The following is a 25795-nucleotide window of genomic DNA, read 5'->3' as shown; positions in this document are numbered from 1 at the left end:
CTGATATTGAAGCAACGTTAGTCACATTTGAGGAGATGCAATTATCCACAATGTTTTCCAGTATTTTTTTTTTACTTTACAAGAGTATTTATAAGTCTTCACCAGAATTCAGAAATACATATTTTTGGCATATTCTTTCTTAGATTATGATTCAGAATACAAAACGTGACTTTATAAAATGTGATGCACTTTTATAGATTAAACTACCCAACAGTAGCCTCTATAAAATGAGATTAATGTATAAGTAATACCAAAATATATAATTTCTTCAATGTTTGCCATTTTCAAGTGAATCATTTGGCCTCTATAAATTAAATAGGAGACAATTGTTTATAAGGTGTTACAATGAGACGGTGCTTTGTTTTGTGGAATCCAAGGCCAAAAAGGTAACACAATTCTGAATCAAATTACAATGAAGTCAAACATTTCTAGATATTCTTAGGAGAACCACTTGAATCTTTTCAAGAAACCACTGACCCAACGGTACCTAAACCAAAAATAAAAAGCCAAAAACAAACCATCCTCATGTACGTTCAGGGATCGTCAAAAAATAATGAAGGCAATAAATAATGAAATAGTGATGCTTGAATCCTTTATTCAGAAGTTGTAGTTACAGATACAGGTTTGCAAATTATAAATGTTACTCCAATAAATAAATGAAAAATAAGTTAGAAGGAAACACATTTATTTGTGTGCTATATTGAATTGTTGAAGACCTATAGACACACACACACACGTTTACCAAAATATTTTAACATTTGACTTTTGTGAGACCCATTAACTCTTTCTTAAACTCCCTTTGTCATAACTTCTTTTTTCCATCTTTCTTCGTTTATCTCCTCACACATTCCTTCCGTTGTTACTTGGTGCTCAATCCTTCTTTCCTTCACCTCTTCCTTTCCTTCCTTCACTTGAGCATTGTTTGTTCTCTGTATTCAGAGGGTCTAAATATTCATCAGTGGAAAATCCTGCACAGCTGCAAGTATTAATTGACAAAACCGTTCATTGCTTTGAATAAAAAAAGCTAAACACAGATGTCATATTTTAACGCGTATAGTACTAAAACCTGAATTCTATGACATAGTTCATTCACATTAAACCCTACAATTAGTGAACTGTACAGTCTGCTGATGTCATGAACAAGAACTTTAAACACTCGTATGGCTTCAGAAATACTGACATCAAAATAAACACATGCCAGTATCAAAAAAGAAGAAAACCTTTGGGTTTCATTATTTGCACATTAATGTGTCAGGCTGTCTTCCAGCCTATTCTCTTCCTAAACGGTGTCCGGTGTGGCGCAGCGTGGCAGACCCTCAGTATGGTAAGAAATACTTCAGCTTATGGACCCCCTGATCATGTATCAGACTTCCACCCTGGTGCTCCTCTTAACACGCTGCCATCTGCTGGGAAGAGAGTGAAAAGCAGAACAACTGCTCCCACACTTTAACTTTATGTCTGTTACAGTCTGTTTATGTCTCCAAAGTGGCTCATCCGCTGCCTCTCAAAGTCTTAATGATCTGCTTCCAGTTCATTTCCCTCTCATTGCAGTTTTGTTACCATTATGGCCAGTTGGTATCAGAAGGCCGACAGTTCGGCTTCTGCTAGAAGTTAGAGGTTCTGGTGGCTTCCTTTTCTCAAAAGAGTCGGACCTGTTTCTTCAGTTCATTCTTCTTCCACTGAGCAAGATGATCAAAGGCGGACATGGACATACCAAAGACTCTGTGGAACTCCTCTGGTGAGAGGTGGCGCTGGGAGGGGAGAGGAGACGAATAACAGGGAAAGTCAATGATAATCGTTTAATCGTTTGTGTATATAAACTTGCTTCAAATAGCTTCAAGTGAAATGTCAAGTAATCCCTATATGTTTCAGAAATGTATCAATGGATGGTAAGGTCGGTCAGTGTGTGTTTATAAGACAGTTATTGAAGTAGATTTTGTAATAGAGTTTACCTCCAGTCTGGCTCGGTCCACATCACTCGGTAGATGCTGCTGCCCTCTGACTGACACTATTATGGCTTCATATGGGTAGATCTAACACGCACACACACACACATGCATGCACACACACACACACACACACGCACGAGCGTGCACACATGCACACAGGGAACAACTTTTATTTAACTTCTTGCACTAAAAGGCACACACACTTCACAGAAACTGTGAATCTGACTGCATTCAGATGCTCCGCCAAGGGACTTTCACTAATGATGTAATTCTAAGGGTAGATTTTTACAATATTAATCAAATGCAGAAACTAAAAAAATAATAGTAAACTTAATTATTTTGTGTCATATTTGGCCTTGCACCGTAACCATTCTGCTGTCACTCTCAGACTCTGAATGGCGTGAATGATCGTCTGTCTCTATATGTGCCATAAACTGGCAACCCTGCCTTCGCCCAATGTCAGCTGGGATCGGTTCAGAGAACAAATCATTGTTTATGTTTTCACAGTTTCCACATTAAAGTGATATGATTTCAAAAAGAGAGTGGATTTGAGATTTGCTAGTAACTCTTTCCAATCCTTCACACACATGACGAGAAATGCACCTAATGATGTTTGACAAAGTTTCTCTCTTTGAATGTTTGAATCTATTTTCTAGTTGTTTAAGAAAGAAAGTTGAACTCTTATTGAGTTGTTTGAGCTTTCTTGAAACCCTTCCCCATCACTCTTAAGGGAGAAATAGTTGCAGAATTTTCATAAAAACAATGTTAAGGAGTGCAACATAAATCCTTTATTCTCATGAATAACTTTCTGATCTCTCTTTGATGTGATTATTATTGTAGAAGGGAGAATAAGGAGAATATGAGTGCAACTATTACTACCCGCTTCCACTGAAGCTGGTAAAGTTTCTAGTTTTTAAAGAACTGTAAATATCTTTCAATATTTGAGTCAGTCAACTTCACAAACTTTCACTGAGTCAAGTTGGTGTTATTGAGTCAGATGAATTCAATATGAACTTTGAACAGACAACACATCATCCTTATCTATTATCCATTGATCCGGACCTTTCACTCAGTAACAGTTTGCTCAGTCTCACCTTGTATTCTGAAGAAGAAAGAAAGCAGAAGAGAAAATCCGTTATCATTCATGTTCACTTTTGCATCTATTGTCACCTCTTTCCATCATTGTATACACTCTGAACATTGTACATCCGGAGGGGAGGTGAACCAGGAGAAAATACAAGAATGTACAATAGTCTTACCTCTGATCTGCCAGTTAACTGCATTACTGCTGTCGCACTGGTAATAATCTGCACCAGCGCTCCCAGGCTGCCAGGTCACAAGAACAGTTTACAAAACAGTGAGAAGATGCATTTGATCATCAAAATGGAGAGAAAAGATCGAGCAAAGTAGAGAGAAATCATAACATATTGTCTAAAAAGCCCTTAATGTATCACACCGAGTAATATCATAATAATAATATCAAGTTGTTAGTTACTGAAGGACTTTGCTACAGCTTAGTCAGTGGCCACACCTGTCATACTCTCACTATCACACACACACACACACACACACACCCACACACACACGCACACACACAAGGAGTGAGCGTGGTCGCTTACCCTGTTTAGTCCATTCCTGCGGTAGCCTGGCAACGAGGACGACTTGGCAATGTATGAGTCTGCAGGAACAAGTATAAACACATCACCACAAACAAACACAGGAATTATGCAAAATGATACAAACACACTGAATTTATGAACAGGAGTACAGAATCTCTTCATACTGACAGCTGGTGAAGGATTAGAAAAGGGTTTCTAACATCTTTGTCATACAGTTTCTGAGAACGTTACACTGGGGAAACCGTTTATCCCATTTGGTACAAGAATTGAATGAAAAAAATACTGTAGCTGATTCGTAAACCTCAAGGCTCCCACTGCCTCTCCAACACCCACCTGACAGACTCCTGATGAAGAAATGTGACTCTGATCACACACAGATTGACATTTCAGTCATTAATATGTGCCGTTTCATCCTCTGGTTAAATACAACTTTATAAAATACAAATAAAAACTGCAGTACATCTACCTTCATATTCACAAGCATATGCACATTGCTGCTTCCCATCATAATTTTACATTTCAATATGAACACCCCACCGTCACATCAAAGTTATATCTTAAAGCCTGGCCACGCCTCTCTTGTAACCATTGGTAACCACCAGCATCCATTGGCTGGCCCTTCGACGTGTGCTGCACGTCTTCAGCTGAAGCAGCAGAGGGCAGTGGAGTCACACGGATCCCCTCAAGTTCTTCTTCGGTCTCTCACTAATCTGCCAGTCTTTTGCTTTTCTCTTCCCCGCCCTCCCTCTCTTTTGCTTTCTTGCTTTGCCCATTTTCTCTTCCTCTCTCGCTCTCTTTCCTGTTCACTCTGTTGTTGGAGGAAATTAAATTACACAGTGATGTCAAAGAGCTTGGACAAAACACCGTGATACAGTAGAATGCTGGCTGGTGTGTAGAGCTACTGTACAGCAGGAGTGAGACGCTGAACTATAATGGGTTTTCTCATCGACAACTCTCTCTTTCTCAACTAAGAAATGAGTCTCATAGATTAGTCATTGGGTGTGTCTAAGTATGGTTGTTTCATCAAAGTGTGCCCTGAGTATCCCATTCATCAATTGATCATTCATCATATATAGTGGTGACCGATAATCTCTGCTGCCATTGAAATCATCTCTTTTATGGTGTTGGTGCCATTTGCACATGTATCTGTTATTCTATTCTAATGGCATGCTTGTGTCCTTATATGTAAGTGTGCATGCATGATGTTCAACAGCAAATTTGGAAGCCAAGTAGGGTTGTTATTGGGTTAAAATCCATGCAATAGCGATACCAGAGAGTGTTAGGGGGGTCCTGATGAACCACTCACCGCTGTCTGCACTGCAGATGGACCTGGGAGCTGAGGACGGAGTGACAGCAGAGGGAGAAAACACACGGGACAGTAAATTACAATACAATCACAATACGCCTTGGAAATACAAAATCTCTTGCAACTGAAGTATTGTATCTTATCCCAAAAACTCAGTATTCATCTCAAAGAAGTGCTGTGATCTTTGGGACATGATGTGTGCCAAATGAGCATCATCTGCGGTTTCCTGACCACTGTAACTGGAAGTTTAGATAACCTATACCAACTGTATGTTAGAAACCCATCATGTGTGTGTGTGGACATGGATACATGCATATATTTGTGTCTGTGTGATTATGTAAGACTGGTTTAAGTGGAGCTCATAAACCTGTCTGATAGTAAAAGTATGAGGACAAACAGTAAACTGAAATGAGAGGGTTCATTTCAGGGGAAATAAAGAAGGCCAGCTGTTCTGGGACATCTATAAAACATCAGCTGTGTGAAGATATGCCCCGGACAGCGTCGACATGCAGACAAATCTCCATCATGACCTACACATCTTATAAAATATGAAGCAGCATGGGCACAGCCATGCAGCATTGAGCCATTCGTGTTAAAAATGCACCCACTGTCACGAATTCCCCGTCATGTTAGTTGTTTTCATTCTGTTTGCTGGTTTAATTAACTTTCATGTCATTTCAGAGCGGGACATTCACACCTGATCATCCTTCATTCCCTTCACCTGGTTCTCACGCCCATCTCACCTGCAGCCCATCACTTCATAAGTCTGTCAGTATTTTGATCCCCTCACTTGTACTTGTCCTCTGCCAGATTGTTTTGTGTTTCCATGCCAAGCTCGCCAGCGTTACTTTAGTCTTGTAACAGTTCAGCTCCACACCTTCTTTCTGTTAATAGTTGTTTTCTTTATCGGTTTGTCTATTAACTCTCTTGTCATTTCAGACCCGGTCATTCACACCTGATCATCCTTCATTCCCTTCACCTGGTTCTCACGCCCATCTCACCTGCAACCCATTCCCTCGTTAGTCAATCACTACTTAGGTTCCCTCACTTGCACTTGTCCTCTGCCAGATTGTCTTGTGTTTTGAGACCAAGTTCTCCAGTGTGTATTGGTCATATTCTGTTCAGTAAAGGACTATTTCTTACTACCTCCGTTTCGTCCATTGTGCTTGGGTCCCTGGTCTTCGATCCGTGACAAGTCTCTATTCCTGATCTGCCTGCCCTGACCTTCGATTCTCTGCCTGCCCCTTTTTGGACCTGTTTGCCTCACGGACTGATCTCCCGGTTCTGACCCTGCCTGTACCCAGTAAAAACGATCATCTTTGTTACCCCTGTCTCAGAGTCGTGCTTTTGGGTTCCAGTTTGTTACACCATTACATCCACCCAGTGAATTTTGTAATTTGAATGGACTGTGCTGCAGTTTGAGATTATTTATTCCCAAACCAGGTGCTATAATATTAAACATAAAATAGAAAATATAATTTCTTAAAATATCTTTTCACCATTGTAATTGCTGAAGTAACAAGACTAAGAGGCAGTACTTAAACACAGAGGAGCTTTGAAGTACATTCTAACTTTAGCATGCTAACTTGCTAAAATGCTAATGTTTAGCAGGTATAATGTTTACCGCCTTCACTATCTAGTTCAGCGTGTTAGCATGCAAACATTTGCTGGTTAGCACTAAAACAAAGTATAGTGATTTTAAAAAGCCGGTTTTAATCATAAACCAAAGGACAAATTGAAATGTGGTGATATATATAAACCCACAGTGGTTACGCAGCAATGAACACACACATTGTCAACACCTCTCTCTGTCGGACCTCACGGTGCACATAGCTAATTTCCCTCTCTCCACCGCTCTCTGACCCTGATTTACCCCTTGGCTTCATGTCATACATCTTCTCTGAACAGCTCCAAATGGCTTTAGCTCCTCACTCCCTCTCTCTTTTGAATTTAATTCACTCTCCTGTTATAACACCCTCGCTTTTATTCCCATTTGACCTAAACACTCTCTGTCTTTCTTTCTCTCAGCCTCTCCACCTTTGTCTCGATCTTACTTGTGCTGAATGCAATGAGGAATGGGATCAATGGGAGAGTTATTACAGAAGTTGGAAACTCCCCCCACTACAGCTTGCTCAGCATCACAATAAGACACACATTCATCCTTCTGTTAAGGTGACTATATTCATTTCCTAACCTCTAACCTTCACCACAGCAGCCGAATCATCATCATCATTACACTAACTGAAACCTGATCCTAATTTTAGCCGTGAACCGCAGTCTTGACCCTAATGCAACCGTAAGGGACAAAGTCAGTGCTTACAGATTATGGATACATCACGCTTATAACAACCACTTTTCATAGCCGAGCTATGAGTTTTGAGCCATGCTAGCAGCATTGCTTTATGGAAGGAAATGTCCGTCAGTCGACCCACCACTTTGGTCCAAACTGAAATTTCTGTATGAATGTTGAATGTTGTAAAGACAAGATGATTCCCAGAGGATGAAGCCTGCTGACATTTGGTGATCACCTGACTCGCCTGATGGAACATGTAATTATGGTAACACTTTATAATAACTGCACCATGTGAAGCGTTAGTTAAGTATGAGTAAACTCTTAATTCATCATTTATAAAGCGTTCTTCCACACTTCATAAAAAATGGATTCACCATTTGCAAATGAAGTATTATATAATCCTTCATAGCGTGCAGTTATTATAAGTGTTACCATTTATGTTTGTTTGTGTCTGTAATATTTGGTCATGTTAGAGGCAGCAGTGGCCGAGAGAAGTCGCTCTCTGGTCCTTCGGCTCGGTAACACTTTATAAAAACTGAACGCTATGAAGCATTATATAATACTTAATTTGCAAATGGTCAATCCATCATTTATAAAGTGGGGAATAATGCTTTGTAAATGATGAATTAAGTGTTTACTCATATAACTAATGCTTAATAGCTTGCAGTTATTATATTATACATATATATTATATGTCATTATTTGTAATAACTTTAGTGATCCCTTTACTTTTCATTTACTGCCATCAATAGATAAATGGTCAACTTTGGAAGTACTTTAGTTTGTGACCAAATAAATAAAAAACAAATGTAATTCACATCCGTAATTCACATCTGTTTGCTTTGTGTTTTGTCTTTCAGGCTGTTCATCAGCTGATGAGCCACACCTGAGCCTGGAGGCTGCTATAAAGAGGCATCACCTGAAGACAGAGGAGGCTCCCTTAATTGGCTGACTGCTCTCCTGTGGTGGACTCTACATCTTATTTGTTAAGTTTGTTTAACAAGTTGTGTTATTCTTTAAATAAATGTCTCTCGTTTTTAACTCGTCTGGTCTCCCATCCATGTTGCAGTCTCTGAGCCGGGTTGTAACATCGGCAGATTTATGAAATGACAAAAAAGACACACCCTCACAACCACAGACTTACAGCCATTGAGGGAGCCGTATCCCAGATTGTTCAGCGCCTCCCTGCTGCTACAGCGGGAACTGCGTCTACTCCCCCACTGGTCATTGTCGTGACAAGCTGACCGCGCTTTCATCTCCTCCTTCAGGATCATCCTGCCAATTCCCTGTGGGATAGGAAGGGAGGGATGGATGGGTTAAATAAAGGGGCCAGAAAAGAAGGCGGGGAAAAGGACAGATGGAAGGAGCAATACAAGTTAGTTGAGTGGGATGGATGCAATGGTCGATAGATGGTGAAGGAACAAAGCAGGAGACAAGGAAAAGTGATGGTTGATATGTTTGGACAGATAGAAGGATGAATATGAAATGCTAGGAGAAGAGAGGAGCACACTTCTGTATTATGTCCAGCTGGTGAGGTCGGAAAGAAGCATTTAATTAACTAGCTCATTAAATATTAACAAACACACCACAAAGGGAGAAGCAGGAGATTGTCTTCTTTTCTTACCTTGTTTATATTGTGATTCCATCCATCTTCCTCTCCTCCGGACGAAAACCTCCTCACTCTGGAGACTAGAGAGAGATTGAGGAAACGAAAGGCAGAGAGGGATGGGAAGTGTAAACACAGGTTTCTAAGCATGGGTTTGTGCCAAAGTGTGTGTTTCAGAACGAGAGGGAGCAGTACCTTTTGGAGAGCCAGCGTAAGGGTAATAGTTGGAGTCTGGGTGATACATGCTGTTACAGTTGGAGGTGGAAAGGTCACTGGAATTGAGGTTCTCATTGGTCTTACTCTTATTGGCTATTGGCGAAGCAGACATGTCTGAGGGAGAGACGATAAGAGAAAGAGAGAGAGATAAATTGCAGAATTCCACAATTTGTGATCAAAAAAACCTTCTTAGAAGCATTTCTAGTCTGATTCACATTTTTTAAATAAAACGGCACTGAGAAGGGAAAAGTCAACCATAAAACAAAAATGGATTTGTTTGTTTGTTTACTGTTGGTCTCTAAAAATGATTCACTGAGGATTTTGAGTGTTTTTGCGTGTGCGCGCGGGAGAAGCAAGACGGACAAAGTAGCGCGTTTACTTACAGGGAGGGGAGGGCTCACGAGGGGGGAGGAAGGGAGGAGGAGAAGGCATCAAAAGCAAGGGAACAGAGAACGGAAAGGAGGTCAGCGAAGATGCGATATAATGCACAACTTCTAGTAAGCAAGCAAAGTTGTCAAGGGTGTTGATTTCCTCGTGAGGATGAAAGGACGCAATATCTTTGAGAACATTGTTGAAGGGATTTTGTGGCAAGAAAATGGGTGACGTATAACAAAGGTCATATTTTGATTGATGCTGTGTACGCATGAATGTGACTTTTAGTCTTTGGACAAAAACAAGGAAGCAATCTGTCCCCTATTTGTTCTTTTCTGAGGTCATTTATAAATTTGTAAACTTTATTTAACATAGACAAATGCATTCATCAATGTTTCAGGATCAGTTGCCATGCAGAGATGTCTAGGGCCGAGGCAGCCTCCTCCACCACAATCCTGTTCATATGTTTACATCTAAAACAGATATGACAGAAGCATTAAAAGGAAACAAAAGAATAACTTCACACCGTTCCTCTGTAATCATGTGAGTGCTGCTTTTCACAAACTCTCGCCATCTTTCTCAGTTGTTTTGCGTCTGGTAATGTAACCCAACTCCTCCTCTAGTAGCTCTAAAAAGTTTGTTTTTGAGCTACTCGATAAATCATGGTACTAAATATACAGCATAAATACCCGATTATGGAACTTTGCCTTGATATGAAAACTGCTCTATAAAAGATTTGTGGAGTAAATTCAAATTCCCCCACAGAGCCCAGATCACAGATTGCCTTCTCAGGTTTTTCAGCACTTTGTAGCTCAGCATAAATCATCCAGAGGTGTTTCTGAGGAACTGAATGTCTTTTGGAGCCGCCATCTGACCACTGATGGATCACCTACACACTCAGAGTATTTGGCGCTGCTTCTGTTTTACTTCCCCTTTGGAATCATCAATTGAATATGTAATCTTGCCTCTAATGTGGCTACAAGTACCCAACATCTCAACTGGAGTTTAGTTCGTCATGTTGTTATTCCTCAGACAATGAGGGACGTGATGTGTGGTGAATGCCACAATCTAACTTTTTCTCTCCTGTTTAAGATATCTCAATTCTTCCGACATAGATTTCTGATGCATGCCTCTTATTTAACCAATTTAAACAATCTGCATACCAGGCCATCCAGTGTGCATAAGGTCGAGGATTACGATGCTTAATACTGAGCAGGCGGCCCACTGTGTTCGTTGCAGCAGAATCCAAGCCGTCGAAAAGGCTGGTTGGAGTTTACCTTACAGTTAGGTGACCTCCTTCCTTCAATAAATGCTGACTAATTCGCTTTTACATACAACCTCAGTACACTGTATTTAAACACCAGCATATAAAATCCAGATATATTTCATTTTTAATTGTATAAAACAGAGAAAAGCAGCAAATCCTCACTTCCAAATTCAAAACCAAATGGGTTCAATCTGCTGGTCGGTATACAACTTGAAAGCAGACATAATATTAGAAACACGGTGGCTGCATCAGGCTTGGAGACCAAATGCATTCACTTGCTCTGACTACTTCTCTTTGGAGAACTGAATGTCATAAGAAGCACCAGATGTTCGTTGTATCTTTTTTCCAACAGATTCTTGAAGTCAGACAAACGGAAGCATCTTTCTTACTGAGAAGGCATTGACAAGCAACGGACTAACAGGTAGATCGCCTAATAAAAGCTATAAAAAGCACAACATTGTGAGGAATCAACTGACCTTTTCTTTTATAGATGGGGGGTTTCCTGTAGATGCTGGTTTCATCAGAAGCTGAAAACAAAAGCAACATGAGGATGAGTGTGGAGAGCAAAGGGAAGAGTGGAAATAGAGCAATGTGGATTTCCTGACTAAACCCGTCCCTCCAAATGAGTTGGATACATTTACAGTCCCCTTAACCGTAAAGCTGACAGCATGGGTGATAAACTGCCATGGCGGCGACACTGCCGTGCATCCAGGCTGATTAATACAGATTCACAGGCTTATTACTGGAAAGAGCAGCAGATGGCACAGGAATAAAGAAGAGGGAGGAGAGCAGTTGAATGGTGGATAGAGGACTGGATGGAGAGGCAGAGGAAAAGAGGGAGAAACCTAGAAATGAAAGGAGCATGTAGTACCTTCTAGCTCTGGTTGGTGGATTATTCTGTATAATCACTCAGCTACGAGTACTGGAAAAGCAATACAATAACACATTATAGTGAATAAAAAAAGAATTGGTGTCAGGAGCTGCAATTAAACAACTACAATGACAAAAAAAAACAAAAAAAACATTTGAACTAAGTTCTGCACAGTGTGCCACTAAATCTGCCAAAGTTAATGGTCCAAATCCCAACGGGCTATCCATGCTAAATTTGTAAGCACTCGTGATGCTGTGAGGCACTTTGTATAAAAGCATCTACCAAATACATTTTGCTCCACGTTGAAAAGCATGAAGAGAGTGATGTTGAAGGGCTGGCGAGGAATAACCGGATAGAGGGAACATGCAGTGAGAAATAGACTAAAGGCACGGAGAGGAAATGATGGAGGGAAACCAAATGCACAGCTTGCAGTGAAAAGTAAAGGGCTTTTAAAGTGAAGCAACAAAGACAGTAAAATATTCAGGGAGGAGAGAGGCCTTCACTGGCCTTCAAGTGTTTAAATCAAATGAACTGGCATTAGTTAGTTACATTAAAGCGCTCATAGAGCTCTCAGTAAGACAAATCAGACAGACTCCACACGGGAGAACAATGAAATAAGGATAACTGCTGCGATTTCTACGGACGGATGGTTTCATTTTGATGAGATGGTGTGGGAAATTTCTTGGGCATTGAAAATCATATCACAAATATTTGTAATTATTGATGAATCTTCATAAAATATAAAGTGAAAAGACCGAGCCACAATTTCCAACAACCCCAATTTTTCTCCTCAAAAATAACAAGTGCAAGCAACAAATGTGGCAGCTTTGCTTGAAAAATGGTGATTAATTGATTATCAAAATCATTTTTTAATATATTTTTTGTCAACAACTAACTTCAGCATTTATAATAAAGTTGATAAAAATGTTGTATGACCATGATCAGGTTAAATGCTCACTGGGAATGAGGTTGTATGTGTGTTAGGAGAATAGCTGATCTGGGGTTAATGATGAGTCTGGGCTCTCAGTATGAGTAAATATCAGGAGGGTGGGGTCGGTTACGATCTGATGTGGGTAATTTCAGGTTAGCAAACAGGTCAGAGGTCAGTCAGCGTTACGGATGACGGCCTACCTGGTACATGGAAATGCTTGGGGGCTTGGAAGGTGGTGGTGGTGGGTGTGGTACACCTGGGCTCAGGCTGACTGTAATAGGGTGAACTCCTGCCACTCTCACTGCCTACAGCCAGCGCAGCCAATCACAGTGAGGGAAACCAAAGCATGAGCAACAGAATGGCCCACGCCCCCACAGACAGACACACAGAAAGACAGACAACCTGGAGAAGTACATGGATGTGAGCGTGTGTCTTTTTGTGTCAGGGGTGCTGCTGGAACGGGACACGACTCCCTGTTGCATCCACTCAAAGACCTAGTCGGCATTTCCAGTTAGGGACCTCATACTCTCTGTGTGCATGTGTGTGTGGTACGTGTGTCTCTTGAGTGGGCACATTACCGGGAAGATAATAATGCAGTGGGGAGCCTCCGTGGCGACTGTGTGCAGGGGACTCAGTGAAAGCAGAGCTGGTGGAACGCCTCGTTCTCCCCTCCAAACCATCCAAGAGATCCTGGAAACAGAGAGAGAGAGAGAGAGAGAGAGAGAGAGACGGAGAGAGTTCACCTGAGAGAATGTGCTTCGTTTACTAAATGCAGCACAGGAGCCGACACAAGGATCCTTTCAAAACACAATTTTAATCATGTTGAGAGCAGTTTAATATTATAGAAGTTCCCTTCCTGTACATATACACACACGCACACACGCACACACACAAACACACATACACACACACTCTAAAAAGATCTTTAATTTCGAAGCAGCCATACTTGAAAGGAATAGTTTGACATTGACATTTACGCTCAGTCACGTTTTTGCCAACAGTTAGACGAGAAGAGTGATACCACCCTCATATCTGTTTGCTATATATGAAGCTGGAGCAGCTTGTTAGCTGGTTAGCACTTCAAGATTTTGTATCACATTTATAACCTACACAAAAACAGAAATGTGTAAAACTGTTTAATGGGGAGTTTATGTGGAGCTAAAAAGCGGGTTGGTGGCGCGCTGTGACTGTACGATTCCAACAGATAGTGCTGTGAATAAAAAACTGTATTTAACATGGATCTTGTTTGGTCCATTGATGCCGATCCCCGCTGCAGATAATCAACTTTACCGTCTTTATCGTTCCTAAATCGGCATTAATATGCCTCCAATTACGTTGATTCCAAGTACAGCTATTACTATAAGAAAACCTCTGGAATACAATAGTTGGATGGAGTACTTACATGTGAGTATGGTGATATGGAGCCCAATGACTGGATGAGAAGAAAAAAATATATTTCTTATTCCTATGACAACAAAAATGATTGGTCAATTTCCTGTCATCTAATTGTTTGTCAGAAAAAAACTCGGACTAGCCAACTGTAACTTTCATTATTGAGTGGTGTGTGTCTGTGTGTGTGTGTGTGTGTGTACCTGTCCGCAGCTGTATCGCTCCAGAGTGTCATCTGAGAGGTGTGTGTGTGCATGGTCGGCCTGATAAGGGATGATGTCAGGCCTCTGGATGTCATATATGGCTTTGACCCTGGGCAGAGCTGCAAGCTGCTTATAGTCCAAAACATTAGCTTTAGACTGGAAGAGAGCGAGAGAGAGAGAGAGAGAGAGAGAGAGAGAGAGAGAGAGAGAGAGAGAGGAAATGGAAACAGAGTCTCAAATATAAAACTGTATAAAAATAACTTGTGTGCATACAAAAAGACACACAGGCAGGGGAAGCAAAATGGACAAACAGAAAATACAGAGAGGTGTGATGATAAACATAAACAGATTGGTAGACTTACAGATACATACAGATACACATAAACATAAAACAGACTGCCGGGTGGGAAGGTTACATCAAAATACCTGAGGGTATGTTTAATGACAATTTAAAAACAGCTTAAGACCAATCTCCCACAAGGAAGGTCATACAAAATGAATAAAAGGTTCTGAAATGACGAAGGCTTGAAGGTGCTGCAGACCCTGGTATTAAGGCACATAGGGGGAAGCAGGGGGACAGACTAACACACCAGAAAGAGATGGATTAGAGACAGAAAGAGCTTCCAGGGACTCTTTGTGCGTCTGTCACTGTCGGTTATATTTTGATTGAAAGATGTGACAGCTGAGGGCGTCACCATAGCTGTGTTAGCATAACCATGGCAACTTACACAGATGAGCCGGTGAGGGGAGCCGAGGAGAGGAGAGGAGCCTGGAGGAGAAATGGACGCCGTCTCAGAAGTGCGTCTCAGCTGGTAGGACAGATGTAAGAGTCAGAGCAAGCCTGAGGTCAAAGTAGAGTTAGCTCAAACACAGCCGGTTTCACTACATTTTGTAAAGATATACAACAACAACAACAACAACAACAACAACAACAACAACAACATTACACCTATCTAAGAGTATTTGCTGTCAGGTGAGTCTTTCCCATATAAAATCCTGCACACACACACATACACACACAAGTTGAGTTTTGCGTATCCTTCTCTATGTGTAGAGAATAACAAAGGAAGCAGATGACTGTTAATCTCTTTGGATAAGGATAAGACTGAATGTAGTACAGATGAAGCACAAAAAGCCAAATAAAAATCAATATTGCATTCATCTGGAGAGCCTGGTCTTAGTTTGTTTCTTATAATGCAAAGAAACTTGAACCATGAAATTGACCAAGAATGAGACATTTCAGACCCAGAGAGAAACAAAGAGAGGGCAGAAACTGAAATAGAGAGAAATGGCAGGGGGTTGTGGGTATTTTGAGTATTGCTCACCCTCAGCTTTCTCTCCAGCCGAGCTGCTTCTTTACACATGGGGTGCCAAACCTCTGAACCTGCACACAAACACAGACCATTTTAGCTCAGTTTATTTTGTTTAGTGTGTGTGAGCAGCGGCCGTACAGTTTTATGGGATCCTATGAAGATCAGATCAGCCTCTCTCAAGTGCATCAAACAGCACATAGGAGGCAGTGCATGAGGCTGTGGAGGCAGTTTGTCTGGTCTGAGGACAGAGGATGCAAGTCTTCCTGTCTCCACACACAAATAACCATCGAGGAAGACAGAGAGAGAGAGAGAGAGAGAGTTTAGCCATGCTCAGCAGAGTGGTTTAAGTGATGGTTCTGTCGGTCAGTAACATCTCAACAACTATTTCATGGACTGCCGTGACATTCTGTTCAGACATTCATGGTCCTCAGACGATGAATCCTACTAACTTTGGTGATCCGCTGACCTTTCCTCCATGACTTCTACATGTTCTGGTTTTGAGTGAAATGTCTCAACAATATGGATTGCAATAAAATTGGGGATACACATTCATGCCCCTTCAAGGATAATTGTAATAGCTTTGGGGAACTTTTCTTTTTGCATCATCAAGTCAAAATTATATTTTTTCCAACACTTTTGGACAGAGGACAAAGTATTATCTTGATTAACAGGGTCATGCTTTCGGGAAAGAGATGTTGTTGTTAAGTTTTTCTTAACAGCTCTCTCTTAAATGTATTTTCTCTGCGCTTTGAGCATCACCAGCTAAGTGCCATATAGTCCCATTATATTCGAGAGAGAAGGCAGACATCTCTACGGCTGGTATATCCAACACTTGGCAACTCAATCACACCAAAACAATCTAGATTGATAAAAAGCCCTGCAGCTAAGAGGATAACATGTATTTTGGATTTTTGGGTGAGTGCTAAACTAAGATTGTGATCACGGTAGACACCATACTTGCTACGTCATAATATTAACATTGACACTGTGCTTAGCATTTAGCTCCAAAACTAACTAAATGACTCAAAAGAGAAATACAGCCCAAATCATGGACCATTGTGTTAAAGAGAAAGGCTTATTATTTACGCTCTTATTCTTTTATTTTTATTTAGAAATGAGCATTTATTGTACAATTGTGTGTGCACACCTCGTGCATACACAATTGTATTGAACTGAATTGAACAATAACAAGAGATGGCCTAAAAGGAAGCAGAACGAATGTACGCTCTGAGATCGTATTCATAATAATAAACCACTAATGTCAGGATGCTTGTGCATGTGGAGCTGATATTGATAATGACAGTAATTTATCCCCTTTGAACACGCATGCACACACACACACAAACACACACACACACACACACACACACACACACACACTCTCTCTCTCAGGCCTTAAGGCAACGCAGGAATCGAATGGACTCAGTTAGCTGATCATGACTCTAATATACAACTACTATCAACATCATAAATCTGACCTGCACACACACACACACACGCGCACAGATACACAGAGACTACACACACACATACACCCACACACAAAATCAATACTGTAGACAGGAACCATGCGTGGTGATTCAGTGCCCCCCCCGTCCCACCCACGCTCCTCCACCCTGCTGCTGAGCAGACGCAGGGCCTTGGACTCGAGGTCCTTTATCTCCTGGATGAGGAAAATTTAAACGGTGCAGAGAAAAGGAATTCAATCCAAAACAGCAGCATTGGACATCAATTCAGAGAAAATTAGCTGCCTTCAATTTTTCTCAAATTATAATTAAAATGTATCTCCTGAGTCCTTTTTGTTCTTTTAATTTAGAATAATTTTAATTAAGTCTCCGCTATGTTTATACTGTCTTTTGTTTTTTACTCTTTTATTAACTTGCAAAATAAGGTCAGTGGACAAAACTGGTCTCCTGATGTTGTATTCAAAAGGGATGAATGCGGCCTATGAAATCTAGGGAAGCAATATTGGCATTTATGCTTGTGTCATTTGAAATTCTAATGCTATAAAGCAGCAGATATTTAAATGGCCTCAGGCGTTTTGCTTTCTGCTGAATCATACTGCCATGAGAAACAGCATGCACATCAGACTAATGTCACCAGCCAGATATGTACAATGATTACTTCCATTCTTTTAACCTGCTGATGTCTGTTGCTCCTCTTTTCTTTTTTTTATTCAGAGTAGGAAAAGAGGTAAAGGTGCATGAAACCAATCAGTTTCTCCTCGACTGCCTGAAACCATTAGTTTGAAAGAAAATGACTTGACAACAATTAGGAGAATCAAGGAGTCATCTGAATTCCATCTTAAAAACATTTGGTGGCCTTGATGTGCTCTTATGTTTTATATTTCTTTATAATTAAAGTATGCAAACATCAGTTTGGGCTCTTGTAACTTGATAATGAGCGTGAATCATTATTTTTCACACATTTTACAATCAATTAGTGGACCAATGATGACAAATAATTCTAGTCCATCCATCCATTATCAGCCGCTTATCCGGGGTCGGGTCGCGGTGGCAGCAGGTTCAGCAGGCCGACCCAGGCTTCCCTCTCACCCGCAGCACTTTCCAGCTCATTCTGGGGGATCCCGAGGCGTTCCAAGGCCAGCCGGGAGATATAATCCCTCCAGCTTGTCCTCGGTCTTCCCCGGGGCCTCCTACCAGTTGGACGTGCCCGGAAAACCTCTAATGGGAGGCGCCCAGGAGGCATCCTAACTAGATGCCCGAACCACCTCAGCTGACTCCTTTCGACACGAAGGAGCAGCGACTCGACTCCAAGCTCCCCCCTGATGTCCGAGCTCCTTACCCTATCTCTAAGGCTGAGCCCGGCCACCCTACGGAGGAAGCTCATTTCGGCCGCTTGTATCCGTAATAATTCTAGTTGCAGTCCTAAACCTGCAGGACAGCATGAGAGCCAACACTACCAAGACTACCATGACCTGCTGCCTTACCATTATTTGGGACTTGGAGGTTATATAACACACTAGCATCATCAGATGTTTGTAAAATGCTGAATAATGAGAACACAACTGAGAAAGCATTCATTCATTTTCCAACAACAAACAAACAAGATTAAACATTCATGGTTACATCATTCAATTGTTCTTCCCCTCGCCCCCCAACACACACACACACACACGCACACACACCACTTCATATTCCAGACATGCATTGATTGAATGTTTAAATGTGTGTGTGTGCGTGGGTTGTGTGTGCGTGCGTTGTAATTCAGTGTTTCTCACGAGGGTGATTGCTCAGCCGTCCTACATGTCTGAAGTCAACAAAAGGAGTGGATGTAACCTTGGGGCAGCTCTCCGGAGCGCACACACACGCAAACACACCTGCATTCATATTCAGACACACAAATTGTGCAAACATATTTCCAAGCATATTCACAGGGATGCACAGAAAATGGAGCATGCATATATTTCCAGGCATAGATTAATACACACACACACACACACACACACACACAGACTTTAGTTACAATATGCACATTCTTAGTTTTAGTATTGGTTGTGAGCAGGTGAGCATCCGAATGTCAATGAGGTGAAACAGGAGGTGAAACATGTTATGCTCTGCATTTAATCTGGATTCAACTCACTCGGGCTAAAACATCTGCATCTGTACTATTTGCATGTTTTCATCCATTTCACCGTTATCTTAAGGACACATGTGTGCAGTTTAGGATTTTAGCGCCCTTATTTTCATGTGTGGCCTGTTTACACAACCATATCTCCTTCAGTACAGTATGTTCATATGCATCTCATTTGCATTAACATCATGTTTACAAAGACATGCTGCTGCTTTTTCTTCATCAAATCAGACATGTTGTCATTGTATTTATCTGCAAAATGTTCCTCCAATATAAGCAAGTATTTAAGATGAACTGGTTGAGGTATGATTAAGATCAAGCTTGGGGAAAGACCAGGGCACTTCATTATCTGGACCTTTGCAAATTATATGCAGCTCCATAAAAATATTATGGCCAACATTACACTGCAGTTTCTCCTAAAAAGAATTGCTAATGCAAAGCAGCTGCTTCTCAGACTAATTTGTAGGACATTTGGTTGGATATTAAGCAAAATGCATATAAATGCCACTTTGTACCACATTGTCAAGAAGGTTTGCCAGTTCCTCATGTCAACCTTAATGAATGAGTTAATGAGCTTATTAACTTTAATTACTATTATCTCATCTGTAAAACAGAGAATCCTGGATGATTCAATATGAACCTCCGGGGAAGTCGGTTTCATTCAGATTAATTCTGTCAGAGACAGAGCAGAGTAATGGACACAGCAGAGGGGGAGGTTGAGTGGTAATTGACTCCAACCTTTGTGTACAAAGAAAACATCCACTGGGGAAAAGGGTGTGTATTTGTGTGTCTTACACTGAGTGTGGTAAAGAGTGGTGTATGTGAGATCAATAAGCTATATAATGATGCTTTGTTAAAAGCAGTCACTTATCTTTGACACACACACACACACACACGCCATCTGGATACTTTCTGGGTTCATCTAAATCAATGTATATATCTGTAAGCTGTATATACACAGGAACCCGTTTATATCACAAAACCAAAAATCTATTCTATTGGTCTGACATATATTGTACAATTTTGTCGGCCACTCCCCTCCTCTCCTTCCCTCCTTCACCTGTGAGGTACATTTCCTCTCCTTCCATGAACATCATGTGACAGCGGGCACACCTGGCACAGCTGGGGTGGTACCGCTTCCCTCCAGCCTAGAGGAGAGGAACAGGAAAGGGAAGTGAAATAAATAAGGTGGAGAGAGACGACGACGGGCGACACAAATGAGGAAACCAGAACAAAGTGGTGATAAGAAATAGAGAAAGAGAACGAGGAATGAGAGAGAGGAGAGGCGCGATAAGAGATAGAAAAAAAAAACAGGAGTGAAAAGGGGTAGAGGAGATGGGAGAGTGTTGCTTTGTTAGTTTTGCAAAGCTGCTTCGTCATCCGTCAACACTTCAGTCATTTAAAGAGGGACAGCTGCGTTTTTTCGCAGCTTTTTATAGACGGACACACATACACACACACACACACACACACACACACACACACACACACACACACACGTACTGGCATCCGGGCACACAAACCCACACTTTGCTCCACAAAGACACATACAGTCGAAGGATATGCACGTTCTCCCTCTTGTTCCCATCTGTCTTAAGCATACACACATATCCATACATGGAACAGTGCACTCACCTCAAGTACTCTGCCGCTGATGTACCCGTTACAGCTGTCACACCGGATCCCAAACTGAGTGTGGTAGTCAGTCTCACAGTAAGGTATCCCATCCCTGACAGGGCATTAAAATCTCACATTGAATTCACCTGCTGGCTTTGTGCAACTATTCTACTGTTATTCATATTATTCATCCTGTAACATGTTGCTTTTTGATCAAACTGGAGCAAAAACAAAAATTGTTCATTGTGACATCCGAGTAATACTGATATTAATATTAAAAGACGGACGGAGTAATTGTCGTTTTTTGTTTTACAAATAAATAACGGATATACACAGGTGATGGTGAAATACATCCTACTTTTCCATGACTTGCCACAATAAAGCGTGCTCCTATAGCTTTCCTGAAGCACACATGGTCACAGTGGGAAGCTTCAGGTATGAAAGGGAACACATTTGATATTGGCTCAAACACAACTACAGTAGAGACTGTACACACGGGGGATTAAGCCACCTACTTGCTGATGTACTCTCCAGTCAGCGCACAGCCGCACGTTCGGCATTTAAAGCAACTGACGTGCCACTGTCGCTCCAGAGCCAGCAGAGACTGACCCTTTTTGATCTCCTCGCCGCAGCCTGCACAGTCTAGAGGAGCGGAGAGGAGAATCAGGAAATGCAGCAACCAACACAAAAAGAAGATAAGAGCAGCTTCAACATTCTGACGTTACGGTCTGTCCTTGTCTTTCTGCTCTGCCAAGCTCTCATCCCTTCTCTCCTCCTTCCCCTCTCTCCCTCATCCCTCTTTCCTGTCGTTAAAGTCACACTGTCTTTGCCGGATGGAGCTACAAGATCCACGCTACACGATTACCTGGAGCAGCAGGACACCCTCTGTGTGTGTGTGTGTGTGTGCGTGTGTGCGTGTGTGTAGCTGCCTTGGCTGTGGCTATGCTTGGCAGCGTTCAGCAGGTGGACAGTGGACCTCTTCAGGTTATATTTTGTACCTGTAGGGGAATAAATGGTTTTACATGCTATAAATGGATTCGTTAGATGGAGGTAATTCCATTTAGATATCGGTAGGCTACATAAAGTGATGGCCACAGAGGATCCTTGCTACTAAATGGTCAGCAGATATGCATTATTTGTAGGTAATTGCACAGCAAGGGTGTAGCAGCTTTATTCTGTCACACTGCTATTAAAGGATAATCCTGGTCGCATGTTATATTTTTTTTCTGAGACTAAAACAAACAATGAATTGTCTGTGTAGCTAGAGACAGATTATTCTGAACAGATTATGAATTGGTTGACGTGTCCCTTCATTACCTTTACCATTACATGGGCACTGTAGTTTATTTTCAGTCTCTACTGTGTGCACCTTCTTGCTGGTTTAAATACTCACTATAACTCTTATTAATGTGTATTAAGGTACCCAAAGGTGGAAATAGTCACCAACAAATGCACTATTTACTCCATGTCTGGTAAATACTGCAACACACAGAAAAGGGGAACTATATCTCTGAATAGTTTTGAAAGAAAAAATCGATCCGGGTTTTCAAGACGCATTGTTACTCACTCTTGCCTTGGTCTCCGAGAAAGAAGACACGCTTATACATGCACACACACTCAGTGGGTGTTTGTATGGGAATGTGGATCCTTCAGATGTTGACTCGGCCTCGCTCTGCCTTGGTCTTGACTTAGCCCCAACCCTTCAGAGTCTTGATCTTTTCTTGGTCATGACTTATATTATGAACTGAATTGATTGTAGTACCTACTGTACCACAAAAGCTTTCCTAGTACCGTGTATTAAACATTCAGAATTAACAGCACATGTATGGTGAGGTTTCAATGTGTGTGTTGCTTTCTTACAGCTTGGTCCATGGACCTTGATGGGCTTGTCGCTTTTCAGAGTGTGTGAGCACTGCTGACACACACACTTCTTCCCACAGAAGGTTACCCTGTCTCCAATTGGGAACGGACTCCTGAAAACACACACACACACATACACACACACACACGCACACACACGCACACACACGCACACACACGCACACACACGCACACACACACACGCACACACACACACACGTTTCAGTAAAGCTATGCAGATATGGTGTTGCAGAAACTCTACTTGGGTCAGTTCACCCAGAACACAAAATAACATTTCAAGCCGTACCCCTCGTGGTGCAGCATCTGCCTGCAGACATTTTGACAAACGCAACTGATAGTTGTTTCTAACACAATGGATTTAAATGGAATGGCAGCTGTGGTTTTAGCACTGAAACAAACTGACTTATGAGCATTTATGTATTCATGTTGTTGCTTTCCTTTATTCATTCAGAATTAGCAAGAAAGTCTTACTCCCACATAACTTACATTGTTTCTCAAATTCCCCACTGAAACATGTATAGTAAATCAATAGACCTTCAGTATCTAAGAACATTTGCGATTATGTTTCAGGGTTCTTCCCAAACGATGCAGCAGTGGAGTGTCGACCTGGGCCCTATTTCTCGTACATGGCTAACGTGGTTAGCGGGGATAATTTTGCGGATGAGATTACACAAGCCAGGGTTTTCGGTTCCTCGAAGCAAGTTTGGAAAAATCACCATAGCAACACATCAAAAAATGTGAACCTGCTGCAGCGCAGGCTCATTCAGTCTAGCTGGATAATCTGGCCACTCCCCCTGAAGAAAGTGGCAGCTCACTTCCTCATTGATGAAGGAGCGATATTAGTTAGATTAACGTTTTATAGGGAGAGACTTCTTATGACGTCATGATGACTTCCTATACGAGGGCTATCGATTCTGCCCACAAGGAATCATTTATTAAAGACCTTCTGGAGCCTACATTGAACACGAAATGCCGCAGCATTGACTGTCTCACAGACTGTATGCAGAGCCTTGTGGTACATTGTTGTACAGTGTGGTACATTGTTGTACATTGTGGTACATTGTTCTACAGTGTGGTACATTGTAGTACATTGTTCTTCAATGTGGTACATTGTGGTACATTGTTCTACAGTGTGGTATATTGTGGTACATTGTTCTTCAATGTGGTACATTGTGGTACATTGTTCTACAGTGTGGTACATTGTGGTACATTGTTGTACAGTTTGGTACATTGTTGTACATTGTGGTACATTGTTGTACAGTGTGGTACATTGTGGTACATTGTTCTTCAATGTGGTACATTGTGGTACATTGTGGTACATTGTTCTTCAGTGTGGTACATTGTGGTACATTGTGGTACATTGTGGTACATTGTTCTTCAGTGTGGTACATTGTGGTACATTGTGGTACAGTGTCGGCGATGCAGAACATCGGGAAAGCCGCTGTATGCCGTGGTTTTGGTGGAACTCATGGATGTGTTCATTACGTTCCCTGGCCGTGTAAATGCAATAAATGTTCTATATGGTCATCTCCACATACATGAATAAACACATACATATTATCTACTTGTTCTGAAAGAGTTGAGATAGTTATTTTAGATCTCATTGGATGATGCATGCCATTACGCCGACTGCCAGCAGGCACATTTAAAGAATGAGGCACTTAAAATGAGCCGATACATTTTCCCAACACTGATGCTGCGTTGCGAGTAGATTCATGAAAGTCAACGCACAGACGAATGGATGTGAATAAAGAGAATTTTCATACATTTCTCTAGACGTAGTTGGTGAAAGTCACCGAGCTGTGTGAGCCTACGGGTGATGATATGTATAAATATATATATGATATTAATGTTGAAGCCAAACACGAGGGCATTATATGTTCTGATGTTTGTGGGATTTCCACAACAAGTATAAAGCAGAAATAGTGGGTTTTTTATCCATGGTGGATGGCGGAAGTTATAAATGTTTCCATGGAGATAAGCCCCCCTCTCAAGCGCGAGTGAAGTGAATGAATTGATTAGATTATATTCTGTAAATTCCTCATATACGTTCAATCATATTGTTAATTTTAGCTGGCTAATGGGACATTTGATCCACTTAGTTGAGCCACGTACGAGAAATAGGGCCCTGTTCCCTCAGTTCCACACAACAAGCATCCCCCATTATGTCTCGTTTTTGATTTAGCAGACTGGACTGAAATATTAATTCAGGAAGGCATTGAAGTATAAATCAAGACACACAGTAAATGCCGTTTAGCCCGAGGGTTCAGTTGAAGCCACATAGTGTAAGGACAGAGGTGAGCATCTGCAATGCAGTCACAGCTGAATACAATGGTGGCCATTGTATACCAATCCGTATCCAGATCACAGCAGACATGTCAAAAACTCCTCCGGTAGAAAATAAGAAAACTGCAACACACAGGCTGATAAATTATAAAGTAGCCACTGTTGTTCTACAGTCGCCTCACAAACACACAAAGTTCATCGTAAGTATAAATGTGATACAACATTATTTTGTGACGATATCAATTCGTAGTATTTTCTCTGATAAGTTACCTATGGTGAGCCTGCTCTCATATATATATATATATATGTAACTATGGCGACGAGGCTATGCCTCCATCTGATAACAAACCTCTTTGCTACGATTCAACTTTGCCAGAGCTTAGCTATAGCTGGGGAAAAAAAACCTTTTTTTTAAATATCTGTTTAGTTGCAGGAAAATCCAGTTACACGTCAAATAGTGTGGCTGACGTCCCACACACTGAAAGTCCGAAACAATATACGGCTCAGCTCTAGAATATGTCCGCTCTGATTTTATTCCTACACTCAGAGTGAGAGTTCGGTCAATGCTCGGGCAAAAATTCATTTGAGAGACACAATTTTATTGAAATACGCTGACACAGTCGTTTTCAAAATGAATAAGCTTCATTCACATTTCAGTGCAGTATGTTGTTATTCAGTAGAGTGGGTTCACACACAAACACATACACACAAACACACACAACTGTATCAATATCAGCAACCCAAAACCTAATAATCCATCTCTACATAACACACTAACGGACAGTTAGCCTTTTATATTATCATATTTACAGTCACCCTTCATACATCAGCCACTTATTACTTTCCCTCCAGCTTTGAATTAACTGAACTAAAGCCAATGGTAAATTTACATAATATATAATAAATAAAGTGAGACCATGGAGCCAACCACAACAGACACTAGGAAGTGTTTCATATTTCAAATATTTTAAATAGTTACTTGTTTGATCTTTGATGAGATGTCTCATCTACTTCTGAAGCATTTACCAGTGTGGGTCAATAATTGGTACTACAAAACATATTTTATGAATACTACTTAAAAG

The 25795-nt window shown here is 41.2% G+C and overlaps 1 protein-coding gene across 1 annotated transcript in view; it reads right to left on the bottom strand.

Moving 5' to 3' along the window:
- Positions 1 to 1072: 1072 nt before the first annotated feature.
- The window catches only part of LOC117742668 (actin-binding LIM protein 3-like), a 37874-nt gene continuing 13151 nt past the window's right edge, over positions 1073 to 25795 (bottom strand). The window contains exons 4-23 of the mRNA XM_034550235.1: positions 22407 to 22519; positions 21062 to 21188; positions 20565 to 20658; positions 19990 to 20077; positions 15348 to 15406; positions 14751 to 14831; positions 14023 to 14178; positions 13833 to 13862; positions 13009 to 13120; positions 12631 to 12735; positions 11105 to 11155; positions 8969 to 9103; positions 8792 to 8856; positions 8312 to 8453; positions 4875 to 4904; positions 3569 to 3627; positions 3209 to 3275; positions 3044 to 3051; positions 1953 to 2033; positions 1073 to 1751 (exon numbers count right to left, since the gene is read on the bottom strand). Of these exons, the coding sequence (XP_034406126.1) occupies positions 1638 to 1751; positions 1953 to 2033; positions 3044 to 3051; positions 3209 to 3275; positions 3569 to 3627; positions 4875 to 4904; positions 8312 to 8453; positions 8792 to 8856; positions 8969 to 9103; positions 11105 to 11155; positions 12631 to 12735; positions 13009 to 13120; positions 13833 to 13862; positions 14023 to 14178; positions 14751 to 14831; positions 15348 to 15406; positions 19990 to 20077; positions 20565 to 20658; positions 21062 to 21188; positions 22407 to 22519 (1717 nt within the window). The 3' untranslated portion in view covers positions 1073 to 1637. The remainder of the gene's footprint in view (positions 1752 to 1952; positions 2034 to 3043; positions 3052 to 3208; positions 3276 to 3568; positions 3628 to 4874; positions 4905 to 8311; positions 8454 to 8791; positions 8857 to 8968; positions 9104 to 11104; positions 11156 to 12630; positions 12736 to 13008; positions 13121 to 13832; positions 13863 to 14022; positions 14179 to 14750; positions 14832 to 15347; positions 15407 to 19989; positions 20078 to 20564; positions 20659 to 21061; positions 21189 to 22406; positions 22520 to 25795) is intronic.

This window comes from Cyclopterus lumpus, chromosome 14 (genome assembly GCF_009769545.1).
Source record: "Cyclopterus lumpus isolate fCycLum1 chromosome 14, fCycLum1.pri, whole genome shotgun sequence".
In the NCBI taxonomy this organism is placed as follows: Eukaryota; Metazoa; Chordata; class Actinopteri; order Perciformes; family Cyclopteridae; genus Cyclopterus; species Cyclopterus lumpus.
This window is presented reverse-complemented; position numbering and strand designations above follow the sequence as displayed.